This window comes from Hyperoodon ampullatus, assembly GCF_949752795.1.
Source record: "Hyperoodon ampullatus genome assembly, chromosome: 17".
Classification (NCBI taxonomy): Eukaryota; Metazoa; Chordata; class Mammalia; order Artiodactyla; family Ziphiidae; genus Hyperoodon; species Hyperoodon ampullatus.
Genome location: NC_136930.1, coordinates 51,333,361 through 51,347,899, shown reverse-complemented (window position 1 = coordinate 51,347,899; position 14,539 = coordinate 51,333,361). Strand labels below are relative to the sequence as shown.

At 35.5% G+C, this 14,539-nt stretch overlaps 1 protein-coding gene across 1 annotated transcript in view; it reads right to left on the bottom strand.

The window, feature by feature from the left end:
- PKHD1L1 (PKHD1 like 1) overlaps positions 1–14,539 on the bottom strand; it is a gene marked incomplete at both ends in the record, with an annotated part of 150,274 nt that overhangs the window by 82,897 nt on the left and 52,838 nt on the right. Inside the window, 9 exons of the mRNA XM_079722158.1 lie at positions 412–607; positions 1,027–1,159; positions 2,888–3,009; positions 3,961–4,125; positions 5,431–5,541; positions 8,310–8,415; positions 9,110–9,232; positions 11,052–11,206; positions 11,715–11,862. Of these exons, the coding sequence (XP_079578284.1) occupies positions 412–607; positions 1,027–1,159; positions 2,888–3,009; positions 3,961–4,125; positions 5,431–5,541; positions 8,310–8,415; positions 9,110–9,232; positions 11,052–11,206; positions 11,715–11,862 (1,259 nt within the window). The remainder of the gene's footprint in view (positions 1–411; positions 608–1,026; positions 1,160–2,887; positions 3,010–3,960; positions 4,126–5,430; positions 5,542–8,309; positions 8,416–9,109; positions 9,233–11,051; positions 11,207–11,714; positions 11,863–14,539) is intronic.

Here is a 14,539-nt window from a genome sequence, read left to right as displayed (position 1 = left end):
TATTGATGTAATCATCTGTTTGAAATCTGCCTCCCCAACAAAAGTTTGGGCATCATTAAGGTGGGGGACACATCCCTCTTATTCCCCACTATAAATCCAGCACTGAGAAAGTGCCTTCCCCCCAGTGACTTCTTGATAAATATTTCCAGAATGAATGAAAGTCATGTGACATATACATAAACCTAGTTCTGCAGAGAAATCTTACAACCTAATCTGAATGGTATTGGTCTCAAACCTAAGTATCATACTGCATGTTATGAGATATTTTCAGAATCTTTTGCAAAAAGAATTGTAGAAAGGTGAAGAGAGCAACTGAAATATTATAAAGTTAATGACTATTTCTCTTCCTATCTCAATATATTAGCACCATGTGTTCCACAACTCTGTCAAAGTTTATGGCCATTACCATACCTTGTTGATGCAAAACCCCAGTTTCTGACTTCTACACAGATATCATGTTTTCCAGGAGACAGCTTGGGCAAAAGGCATCTAATATCTGTGAAGTTCCAGTGAAGGACCTGGCAGGATTTTCCTCCAACATAGACCTCCACATTTTGTGTGAGTTCATTTCCAAAGTTATAACCCTTAATTGTTAAATTAACTTCTCCTATTATTTTAAAAGAAAAGTTTTACAAAAAGAGTCAATGTATTATCTAGTGCAAAATTTGAATATTAAGTCAACCAACTCATCTCTTATGTTTCAATGGATTTAGGAAATCCTAACACTTTCAGAGGTAAAAGAAAATCAATGAAAGAGTTGATAGCTGCCACATGGAGATAAAATTCATGTTTAATTGTTTAACAGGGAAAAATATGGCAAAGAACTTTAAAAATTATATTTTTCTTATTATTGCACATGTTCAAAGTGATATAATAAACAGACCAATTTATGGTTAGAAAAGAAAACCTGTGACAGGTTTTGCTTTAAGAAACACAACCGCAGAGAAACTGCTTCAAAAGCTTTTTTAGAAATGGTATACACATACATATATATCAAATGATTAATCTTATTGAAGAATTTCTTACCCAGTATTGTCCGTACTTTGGGACTAAAATCAGTTATAACTGGAGTCTGTAAACAATTATAGCTATAAGCATTCTTTGCCATGGCTTGAAATCCACTGGTAATAACTGATATATCAACTGTACCCTCAATTCTCTGAAATAAGAGGAAAAAAATAAAACAATTAGAAAATATTAAACGTTGAGATACAGAAATTCAATGGCTAAAAACAAACAGAATTATTCAAAATAAACTTCCAAAGATGTTTTTCTTTCAAAGTCATGAATCAGAGTTAACTATCAGATATTTAGAAAGTTGTGGTGTCAAATGTAGGTTGCATGTTTGAATTCTTTAGATAAAGCTATATGATATAGTGGTTTTGTGGGTATTTATGATCAATTCAAATGCATCTATAGTATCGGATTTCCCAGGGTTCTGCAATATAGTTCAGATGTTCTGAACAAGTGAGTCTCTCTCTCTCTCTCTTTTTTTAATATATTTATTTATTTATTTATCTACTTATGGCTGCATTGGGTCTTCCTTGCTGCGCACAGGCTTTCTCTAGTTGCAGCAAGGGGGGCGGCTACTCTCTGTTGCGGTGCGCAGGCTTCTCATTGCGGTGGCTTCTCTTGTTGTGGAGCACGGGTTCTAGGAGTACAGGCTTCAGTAGTTGTGGCTTGCAGGCTCTAGAGCACAGGCTCAGTAGTTGTGGCACATGGGCTTAGTTGCTCCGTGGCATGTGGGTTCTTCCTGGACCAGGGCTTGAACCTGTGTCCCCTACATTCGCAGGTGGATTCTTAACCACTGCGCTACCAGGTAAGTCCCTGGACAAGTGATTCTCTAATTAATAAAGCATACGATACTTAAAGTTTTGAGCCTTTTGCTCTTAAAATAGGCTTGAATGTAATTTTTGTTCCTCTTCATGGACAAATGACATTATTATAAACTTTGCTGACATAGCTCCAGAATCCAAGACTAAAACCTAAGAAAAATATTTAGTGCTTTCACCAATACAGCACCTATACAATTCCCAATTAGGAAAAATCGTTTTCCTAGCATCTAGTACTTAGTGCACACTCAGTGTTTAATTGAATGACATAATTTAAACAAAGCTTTAATTTACTATATCCCCCAGATTCTCTTCTCCACCATTCAGTCCAACACATGCTCAAATTCACTTTTCCTACATCAACTACATAATAATTCCCACCCTTAATCTACTACATTTTTAAATATTAGTGACAGAATTCACTCCTTTTGCACATAGTAAGTAAAACAGAGTCTTGGTTTAAATTTAAACACTATTTTAAAAAATAAAGAACAATGACTGGTCCTGAGATGTAATATTCCATGGGAAACTTTACACTGTGTGTGTTTTGCCAACAAACTGAAACGTTAACATATTTAAAATATATATTCCTTTAAAAACCCCCAAAATGTCTAGAATGGCTTCCCTGAATTTTTTAGACTATTTATTACTGCTATATTTTTTTCATCCTTGGATTTACCTTGTCAACTCCCATTCATCATCCTTCCACTTCTGATAGGACATCAACTTGTCCATGAAACTCTTCCTGACACCCTCTCCCCGCTGTATTTTATCTTCATTTTGTGTCTACTTCTATCATTTCAAATGGAACACACTATTTAACATTGGTTTATATGTATGTCTTCCTTAATGATGTTAAGTATCTGGAATGTGGAAGATAATATTTGGTATTTGGATCTCAGCAAAAAATGTTGAAGAAATAACTGCTAAAGAGCATAATTGAAACTCTGCGCTTGCTGGGTAAATAAGGCATTTGTTTAACCCTTTACTGAGATGTTCCTTAATTCATACAATTTCAGACTTAGAAGAAAAATGACTGAAATCAGATGCCTTACTTTTGGTGTTCTGCAGGTTATCTTATTCAAATTCCCTTCAATTACATTGCAGGTTTCATTTCCGACTAATACCTTTGAATTTTCATTAAAGCCAAATCCAGATAGAGTCAGAAGAGTACCACCTTCATAAGTAAAAACACAAAATCAGACAACAAAAACACATTAGATTAACTATAACAAAAAGACACTTTGGCAGTCATCTAACATCATTCAAGAATTATCTAATCATCCAAGAGACAGGTTGGCAAATAGATCAAGGACAAGCCTCGAGATATATAGAATCATCACCATATACCCGAGTCTGAGCTCTGGAGTCTGGAGCCGTAAAGGGGCTGGGCTAAGTGATTTAATGAAATAACACAGATTTGCAACTAACATTTGTTTTTGTGTCTTCATCCTAAAGAGAAATTATGCTATTTCTATTTACTCAAACAGTGGGAAATGAGAGTGAATTAAGACTTATACAAAATCCCAAATTTTAATACCTTTAAGTAAAAGAAAAACTAAGAAAAAATCCCCAAAAAATAAAAATAACATAAAATATAAAAACAGAACACACCAAAAAGATCAAGGCCAAAGCACAAAATCCACAATTAAGCATGGTCAAACAAACAAACAAACAAAACACAAAGGAAATGAAGCAGGACAGGAAAAATGTGTTATTTTCTTTCCATCTTCTGCATCAGCATCCCTTTCCCTGATTTGTTTCTGGAACTTTTTCTGGGTCTAGTAGCTCCACTGGGACTGTGATTATAAATGGAGCAGCTGGTAAGCAGAATAATAACTAATAAATCTTATCTTGACATAATTAATGAGCTTGTTATAGACACATGTAATAATTGATGATATTAATTCAATAACCTAAGATGTAAGTAGAAGCAGTCACCCTGACTTATGCTGCATAAGAAAAGAATTAGTCATCCACTGAGCCACTGTGCCTTCTAAAAGAGGAGTCTCCTTTGTTTTATATGAGGAAGCTTTGGAGTCCTCTCCCTTCACCCTGTTCTAGAAACAGTTCAATGAAATGATGGAAATGTATGCAATTTTCTTTGTTTGGAACAATTAACTATTACCTGCTAGGCTTCCAGAAGCAGGCCAGATGTGTGAGATCTGACTCTGATAAATGAAATGTAATTCCTCCTCCTCTGTATTCTGTGCTAGTCCAACATCAGCTATGGACACAGCAACTGGGAAACGTCCAGCACTTCCATTCAGAATCTGGCAGTTGATCTCATTTTCTTGTGATAAAAGAAGAAGAAAATGGTCAAGAAATGCTTTTGTTAGATAAAATTACTGAAATTTTATATTTGCAAATATAAACAGTGGCATTCATTTTTATATTCCAAGAAATATATCTAAGGAATACTACTCATATATTAATGGGAGGACAACCTTTACGAACTACCTCATATTACGAATCAGACAGGGCTAGAAAAGAGTAAGGTAAAATAATAATGAAAGTGGAGTAAACAATTTGCTCCTGAGTACTACACTGTGGGAAAAAAGTTACTATAAGAAGAATTTTAAATCCTAACCTATAAGATCATTTATATGAATAATTCTAAAAACTTTGGTCCAATATATTGTTTATGTCCCAAACTGAGTAAAATATTAGGTTTCAACAAGAAAACTGATAAAAACTAAGTGAAAAACATTCTTCACTTCATTTAGAACAACATAGGTGCACTTATAATACAGGTGCAATACTGACTATTAGATCTCAAGAATGCATAGAAGATGTAAATTTAAAACAACTTAGTGCTTCCCTGGTGGCACAGTGGTTGAGAGTCCGCCTGCCAATGCAGGGGACACGGGTTCGTGCCCCGGTCCGGGAAGATCCCACATGCCGTGGAGCGGCTGGGCCCATGAGCCATGGCCCCTGAGCCTGCGCGTCCGGAGCCTGTGCTCTGCAACGGGAGAGGCCACAACAGTGACAGGCCCACGTACCGCAAAAAAAAACAACTAAAATGATATGGAAGGTGAATTTGCTTATGTAATTCCAACTTATTAAAATTAATAAAAATACCTAGGATTGTGAAAGAGAATTTTTAGGGAGACAAATAATTATGGTCCTCACTTTTCCATAAATAGAAAATATGATCCTTAAATTCTACATTAATACATAGAGGACTATGAAGTTTGGACTAGAAGTCCAGGAAGATGGCTATGTCCTCTTGCTATGACTAATGAGGCATTTTCAAAGCATGGGCAGAGGGGACCATGCAATATCAGAGCTGCAATTCATGTATTTTTGTGTCCCAGAGACACACTAAAGAAGGAAAGATTTCATGTAATCACTTTATGAGGGAAAAGAACAAAAATCAACTGTTATGGGATAAAGACACTGTACCACAGTGAAAGAATTAGCCTGTAGTCATAATCAAAGATTAAAAAGATAAGGTATTTATCCAGAGCAGTTTGCCAATTTCATAACCCCAAAGGTACTCTATAGGAAAATCAGTATTATAACACTGCTCTTTGATTCTACGTTCTCTTAGAGAAAAACAATTAGACTCAAAAATAATGATTTTAAAAGAATCTACCATTCACAGAAAGAAGAGAGCAACCTGCTGGTCCAACTGAGACCGATACAGTTGAACTAGGAGAAAATCCAGAGCCTGATATGGTTAGAATTGTGCTTTCTTCATAGGACCCTGAAAAGGATAAATTTAAATAACAATATTAAAATGACAAAACATAGAATCTGTTGTTATGAAATCAGGTATTTCTCAGAGAAAAGTGAGACTATCTTCTAAAAGATATAAACAATAAGCCTATAAGCAAGCAGGGAAAAAAGACATTTATTTAGCAATGGTACTTTTTTTCCACTGAATTACTGCACAGTGCTTCGTGTTTTGAATCTGTGTGTTTATAGAGATTAGTGGAAAGAATTATCTGACTAAGTATAGAATGTTGTAAGGAAAGGAAAATCATTCTTATGACAAAGAAATTAAACAGACATTTCCATATAGTAACTTAGACTAGGACAGAACCGCCATCACAAACTCCTGAGAAAAGAATAAACTGTACAATAAGGGTAGTAGACACTTTCCATTTGAAATAGGATATGATTACTTTATCTGGGATGATACCCATCCTAAAATGCCTGGGCTATTCCAGGTTTATACTTGCTGGCCCAGCATCCTATACTGAATGTTCTCCATTCACTCTTAAAGGTATCCAGATTTGATCAATAAATGACACGGTCACCCGACTCATATAACATCACACACAACACAGATTATAAATGGATTTAAATAGCTAATGGAATATTACTCAGCCATAAAAAGAAACGAAACTGAGCTATTTGTAATGAGGTGGATAGACCTAGAGTCTGTCATACAGAGTGAAGTAAGTCAGAAAGAGAAAGACAAATACCGTATGCTAACACATATATATGGAATTAAAAAAAAAATGTCATGAAGAACCTAGGGGTAAAACGGGAATAAAGACACAGACCTACTTGAGAATGGACTTGAGGATATGGGGAGGGGGAAGGGTAAGCTGTGACAAAGCGAAAGAGAGGCATGGACATATATACACTACCAAACGTAAGGTAGATAGATAGTGGGAAGCAGCCGCAGAGCACAGGGAGATCAGCTCGGTGCTTTGTGACCGCCTGGAGGGGTGGGATGGGGAGGGTGGGAGGGAGGGAGATGCATGAGGGAAGGGATGTGGGAACAGATGTATATGTATGACTGATTCACTTTGTTATAAAGCAGAAACTAAAAAAAAAAAAAAAAAAAGAAGTCACCAAAATAAATAAATAAATAAATAAATAGCTAAGGATGAAAAACAAAACTTCAAAATTTTAGAAGAAACATAACCGAATACCTTAACGACGTTAATGTAGAGATGGATTTCTTAAATAAGATACAAAAAGCCATGTTTATCCATAAAGGAAAAGGTATATAAATTAAAATAAATCAGTGATTTAAACTTTTCCATGAACAAGATACTAAAAAAAATCATAAGTGAAATACTGGGAGAAGATGTGTGCAAAGAATCAGCAAACATAACATACAATATACAGTGCAAGTTGATAGAAAAAAGACAATCTGATAAGTGGATAAAAGATGTTAACAAGCAATTTGCAGAAGAAGAAATAATTTAAATGTCCAAGAAACATACAAGAAGATATTCCTGTGCATTACTAATCAGGGAATAGACAACATTAAAGCAATGATGAGATAACTTCTTACACTCATCAGATTGACCAAAATTAGAAACTCATAATATGAAGTGTTGGCAAAGATGTGGGGAATATGGTGCTCTCATACCCACTGGAGGTACAGCCACTTTGGGGAGCAATTTGGTCACCTAATGAACTGAATACACATATACCCATTAATCCACATGTAGGTATAAACCCTAAAGAAGCTCTAGCATGTATGTTATAGTAGATTTGTACAAGAAAGCTCAATACAGTCATGTGTGAAAACAAAAAACTTGTAAACGATGTAAATGTCCATCAGTAGAAGAACAAATAAATTGGTGTATCCATGAAGTATTTTAGTGATGAATTAGATATACATAAAACCATATAAATATTTCTCAAAATGAATGCTGAATGACAAAAGATGCAAATGATATTTACAATGTAATAGCTCATTTGTAAACTTAAAAAATTGGCAAAATTACCATATGTGTGTTATACACAAAAGGTATTTAAAATGGCATGGAAAAATACACACAAAATTAATTATTGTGATTGCCTCTGGGGAAGTTCGTAGGGGCCTAACACTGAGCATGGTGCTTAGAGAGAACTATAATTATAAAAAAGTCTGAAGAATATATTCTTTCAACACAAAGTTGTGTTATTTTAAAGATTTCAATGGGTTTTTTCTTTTTGTTTGCTGATTTATAATTAGCAGGTGAATTTTCCTACTAGTCAACAAGACTAAATATAGGATTATAGTATCTGAGCTTACCTTTCTGACTGAAAAAAAGCCACACCTTACAATCCTTGGTCATGCTGTTTATTTCAATCCTTGGGAGTTCAGACATAATATAATCTGTTTTGTTTTTTTTTAAAGCAATCACATACTATGAAGGTATTTTACAATGTGTCCCCCTAGACTGAGTTCTCGGCAATAATTTTTCTATCTCTTATTCTCAAATCTAGGACCTAATTATTTTCTTTTACTAAATAGCAGCTCTCTTGTTATTGGCCTTTTAGTACTATATCTCCTAGAAGTTGGTGAAACTGGAGAAGCAGAATACTAGAGAGTCCAACTTCAACAGTGATATTTTTTGCAAAGATAATTAATGATCTTTCCATAGCTTTCTGATCTGATAGATTTTTTTTCACTCTGTAGGACTGTCTGCTTGCCTTAGTTAGAATATAAAAAAATCATTATCAGTTTACATTTTTGCTAATTGTCTTCCACCCCATACTCCAAGTTCAAAAGCAAGAGATTACCTTGGGAAGGGCTTATGGCCAAGACTTGAGGAGTAGTTGTGGGATCCCATGTAAACCCACAGTCACCTGAACATTTAGCTGGGATTTCATTAACATAGACTTCAACCTTCAAATAAAGAAACAAAGAGGTAACAAGGGTAGCATGGTTAAATAGACTATGCATAGGATTTAGAAAAAGTAATGGAAATTTGCTTGTTTGCTGGTTTGTTGGTTTCCAAAAATTAGTCTATTCTATCTATACTTTTTCTGTTTTGACACTTCATTGATTCATTCAGTGAGTGTGTCCATTATTCGTCAGGCACAGTTGTAAATGTTTCAAGCACATTTAACAAAACAGATGACATCCCTGCTGTTACTGAACTTATATTCTAGTGGAGGTAGGACAGAGAGCCTTGCATAAGGCTATAAACTTACAAAAAAAAGAAAATGCACATTATGCCCTGGGGGTGATAAGTGCTATGAAGAAAAATAAAGGTTGCTCTTGGGAAAGTCACCTAAACTCCATACAATTTAATTTCCTCATCAGTGAGTGGTAACATTAATAATTACTTTACAGAGTTACTATAAAGATTAAATGAAAGAATATATTTTCAAATACTAACAGTAGAGCTTAAAATCTTTTATCATAAGGAAGATAATTTTCCCAAAAGTCCCAAAATAATATCATTGAGTTGATCATCTGTTAACAAATAGTCACATGAAAAATAAATATGTCATCTCTTCTGTTTTACCAGGTCTTTAATGTATTACAAAATAGTTATACATTTAAAATTACATCACGAGGAAACTTTCAAAAATACCTGTGGCTGTTTGTTGGGTGTACGAAGTAGGTCTCCCAGTATGTGCTGTCTGAATAAGCCACCTTCCTTTATCCTTGTAACCATCATGTTAGCCTTTTCTCCAAAAATGTTGGAATCATTGATCTATTTTTAGACGAGGTTATTTTACTAGAAAGGTTATAATAAATATGATCACAGTAGTTTTTCTTTTTAAGTTTAAGCATGGTTAAAAGTGAAAAGCCAAAGGCTGAAAACAATTCAAAGCCATTTAATCACATTTTTGAAAAAGAAGCCTCTTCAAAAATGATAATCTACCCAAGAAAAAAACTGATAACATCATTGCAGTATCATATATTGCATCAATTACAACTTGAATTAAATGACTAAAATTAACTTGATATTGATATTAACTTGAATATTTAGGATAAAATATGTCTAAGGAACATGAATTTACTTAATTTGATTTTTTCAAAATATTCTATGCTCTTTCTGAATATGACCATTTTGATAAATGATTCTTAAATAATTGAAAACTGTAGTCCTCTTTCCACCCGAGTCAACTTTTCCCCTTTAGCATTTTTGGCCTCTACTAAAACTACTCTTGGTTTTTCATCCACTCATGGAGTTATAATTTCTGCCAGTGGTAAAAATGAAACCAAATCAGATCAATGTGTATAATTTGGTCATTTCAAAATCGTGCTGCCAATATGGTAGCCTTCAGATGCATACAGGGTCCAGCAAAGAGACAGGAGTCTCCATGCTGGGCCTGTGGGAACCAAAGTAACCAGGAGCAGAAATGATGAATAAAGCAGAGGAGACTGGTCAGGAAAGAATGAAGGGAGTAGGTGTGCAGGCACCAGCAGAGGACCAAGAGGAGATCAGTCACTAGAGCTGTCTCAGTTGCAGAATTTTCTTATTCTAGTTTCTGGCCACGTGTTTTCTTAAAATAACCCCCATATCTTTATGACATCCATACAATCTATGTATGGTACATTATATTCTATGTTTATTGTTTATATACATTTTTTTGAATCTCCTGTCCCCCAGCGCCTCTGTTTTTTCCAAAATGGTTTTATAAGTAGAGTTCTGTATTTATCTCCACCGTTTGTATAATTTTAACAACCATTTTTCTATTGATGGGAATTTAGATTTCTAGGTTTTTTACTATTACAAATAATTCTGCAGTGACTAACTTTGTGCCTATTTCATTTCATGTTTGTATTATTATTTCAGTAGAAGAGAGTAACACAGCTGAGACTGCTGAATCATAAGGTATCTATATTCAGATACAATTAAATTATCCTTCCAAAAGCTCATACTAATTTACTGTCTCACCAACAGTGCATGAGGATGAGAGTGCATCTCACACTCTCATCATCACTACAAAGCATCATATTTTTGATGTTTGATAACTGAGCCCCCAGTCTCTTCTAGACCCTTCTCTGTCACATATTCTGAGCCTGACTTCCCTCCCTGCCCCCAACCACACTCTAAGCAAAAATAATTAGATGAGCTCTTAAGGTGTGGCTCTGTTATGAACTTGAAAAGGTCATCTTTGAAACCAGAAAAGTATCCAAGGTCCTAGAACACAACTCTAGTGCACAGTGGTAGAATTAAATGACAGTGACGCTGGTTATGCTTGGCCCCTCTTACGTATACCCAGATTTAGTTCTGAGACTGCCCCTGCCTGTGCCCCTCCTGCCCCTGTCAAAGGTCTTCTAACCGGTATATTCCCCCACAGGGGATCAGGAATAAAAAGCACCAACAACTATTCTCCACGAAAGAGAATGCCTGGTCAACTTAATTTACAACAACCTTCTTCTCAGTTTCCTTTTATTACTGTTTAGGCTATAGCTTGCATTTTTAAAATACACACAGTCTCCAGTTCTTTTTGGAATGAGGCAGGGTGCAAATAAGCAACGAACACGTAGAAGAAAACAGAAACCAGGCAAAGTAAGGGAACCTGCAGCAGATTCTGCTTTCCACATGGGCTTCTCCACTTGACGTGCCATGAGTATCCAGCACAGCTTCCCTCTCGTGTAACTGAGACTTGTCCCACTTCTTCTAGACTCTGGAGAGCAAACTGCAGATCTGCAGCTGACACAGCAGCGGGAATACCTGCACTCGCGGAAGGATGGCAAACAGTGGGAGTGAAAAATCCACAAACCTATGGCCATCCTTAACATACGTGAAATGTGTTTTATCACTTGTAAACCAACTGTCCTCCTCCAAATACAGAAAAAATGAAATCTGCATATTACTTAGGCAACACATTTATATATTTCTGAGAAACAAAAATTACATGAGTAATGTAGCCCAGACATTGAGCCTTGGTTCAAATACTTTTTTTAAAAAAAATCAGTTAACTTTATAGATAACCAGTAAGCTATGGATGGAAAAGAGAAACTAACTTTTGGGAATTTAACCTGGTATATCTGGTGAGGTGATGAAGAAAATGTCATTTTTCTGAACAATTTAGTTTTACATTACTGACATAATCTCAGCTCTATAAATTACATAGAGAAATAATATTAAGAAGAAATACACCAAAATGTTTATGATGGTTGTCTAGATCAGTACAGTCCAACTGATACATAGACCAAAGTTATGAACTTTTTTCATATACCTTTGAGAACATGTCCGTAAGCGTGAATGTCAAAGCTGCCACTTAGAGGTGGAGATGCTGCTTGAACTCTTTGAATACGAATCTTTGACTCCCCCGGCCAATTATTTCCTCTGTAAACAGACTCATTCTCTGTCTCGTTTGTGATTTTCTAGTTTCCAAAATAAATATTGATAAAATGATTAAACATAACAATGGCTAACCAGATTTCTATTTCACCGGCATACAATCCTGTGACATGACATAAATGAGCCTCAGGTATTCAGGACTCCTCAGAACGTTAAGGAGAGTCACATAAATCAACACAGGCCATACCTATATAGCTGCGATAATGAGGCCCAAGTCAACTCAGTCATCTGTGCAGCAATCAGCTGGAACCACAGTAATACCTCATTAATTCAGAGTGCACCTACCATCGCTCAAGGAACAAATATTTATTGAGCAGGCATTCTGTTCAAGGTACAATGCTAATCACAATGGGAAGGCAAAGAAACATGAGATATGGTCTTGGCTATCAAAAAATTAAACACCTTTTTGGAGAAATAACATATGGAAGCTTGAAAACTTAACTAACAATAAAAGGAAGTATATGATCAATACAGTGACTGATCCAGACTCAGGAAATACCTGTCTAATGTTGAGTGTCAGTCAACTGACAGAAGAAACGTGCAATAAAAATTCATAGATTGTAAATCTAAGAGTGAAGATGATATTCTCCTGCTTCTGATCCCTGCTAATTTTGTGGAATTTAAAATTATAAGCTCTAGGGGACTTCCCTGGTGGTCCAGCAGATAAGACTCTGTGCTCTCAATGCAGGGGGCCTGGGTTCGATCCCTAGTCAGAAGACTAGATACCACATGCCCAATGAAAGATCCTGCACACGGCAACAAAGATCCCATGTGCAGCAACTAAGACCGGGTGCAGCAAATAAGTAAGTATTTTTTAAAAATAAATAAAATAAATAAATAAAATAAAATTATAAGCTCTATTGCCCACATAAAGGAGTGAACGTAAGTGCCAAAAGACATATGCGAGAATGTTCAGAGCAGCTTTATTTATAATAACCCCAAACTGGAAATAGTGCAAAAGCCCATCAATAGAAAGGATAAATTGTTGTATATTAATACCATGGAATATTGTATAGCAATGAAAAAGAACGGACTATAGCTAGCTATACGCAACAGCATGAATCTCACATTATCAAATAAAAGAAGATGCAAAAGAGTACACACTGTATTATTCATTGATATGAAGAGTAAAAACAGGGACTTCCCTGGTGGTCCAGTGGTAAAGAATCCGCCTTCCAATGCAGGGGATGCAGGTTCCATCTCAGTCGGGGAACTAGGATCCCACATGACACGGGGCAACTAAACCCACATGCCACAACCATTGAGCTCGTGCGCTTCAAAGAGAAAGCCCGCGAGCCACAAGCTACAGAGCTCACGTGCCCTGGAGCCCTCGCGCCACAACTAGAGAGAAATCCACGCACCGAAACTAGAGAGAAGCCTGAGTGCCACAATGAAGAGACCTCGTGCTGTAACAAAAGATCCTGCTTGCCTCAACAAAGATCCAGCGTGCTGCAACTAAGAACCAATGCAGCCAAAAAAATAAGGGAAATAAATAAATAAATAAATATTTTACTATTTAATAAATATTTTTAATATTTATTTTTTAAAAAAGTAAAAACAAGCAAAACTAATTAATGGTAGTAGAAATCAAAATAGTGGTTATCTAAGGTTGTGGGGTAAGTAATCTCACGACAAGGAAAAGGCATAAAGAAAGCTTTGGGGGGGTGGTCTAATGATTTTCTTTATCTTGATCTGGGTAGTGATTACATGAGTGCATTTACTTTGTAAAAATTCATGGACTTCAGCAAGATTGCAGGATACAAGATCAATACACAAAAACCAATCACATTTTTATGTATAAATAACAAGCATGCGGAAACTGAAATTAATACAAGACCCATTACAATGGCTTCAAAGAAAATGAAATACAAATCTAACAAAATGTACTGAATCTGACCTGAAATTTCAAAATTGCAAAATGCAAGATGTAATCAAAGAAGACCAAAATACATTGGACAAAAAAAAAGCAAAGAAGACCTAAATAAATTGAGAGACATACTGTGTTCATAGATTGGAAGACTCAACATGGTAAAGGTATCAATTCTCTCTATAGGTTTATATCCAATCTATAGGTTTAAATGCAATTCTTATCGAATTACCAGCAAGATTTTTGTAGACATAAACAAGCCTATTTCAAATTTTATATGGAAAGACACAGGACCTAGAATAGCTAAAACAATTTTTCACAAGAAGAGTAAAGTGAAAGGAATCACTCTTCCCAATGTTAAGGCTTACTACATAGCTACTGTGATCAGAAGGGTGTGGTATTGGTGGAAGGATGGACACATAGAGCAATGGGACAGAATAGAGAATCCAGAAATACATCCACACAAATATGCCCAACAGACTTTTGATAAAGATACAAAAGCAATTCAACAGAGGAAGGATAGTTTTTTCAATAAATGGTGCCAGAGCAACCGGAGGGATAGGCAAACAAATGAACCTGGACCTAAAACTTCATGTCTTATACAAAAGTTAACTCAGAATGGATCATGGCCTTAAATGTAAAATGTATAACTATAAAACTTTCAGGACAAAAATAGAAAAATATTCAGGATTTAGGGATAAGAGTAGAGTTCTCTGACTTGAAACCAAAAGCACCATTCATAAAAGGAAAAACTTGATAAACTGTATCTCATTAAGAGTGTTGTTCTATGAAAGACCTTATGAAGATGATGAAAAGGCAAGGTACAGACTGGG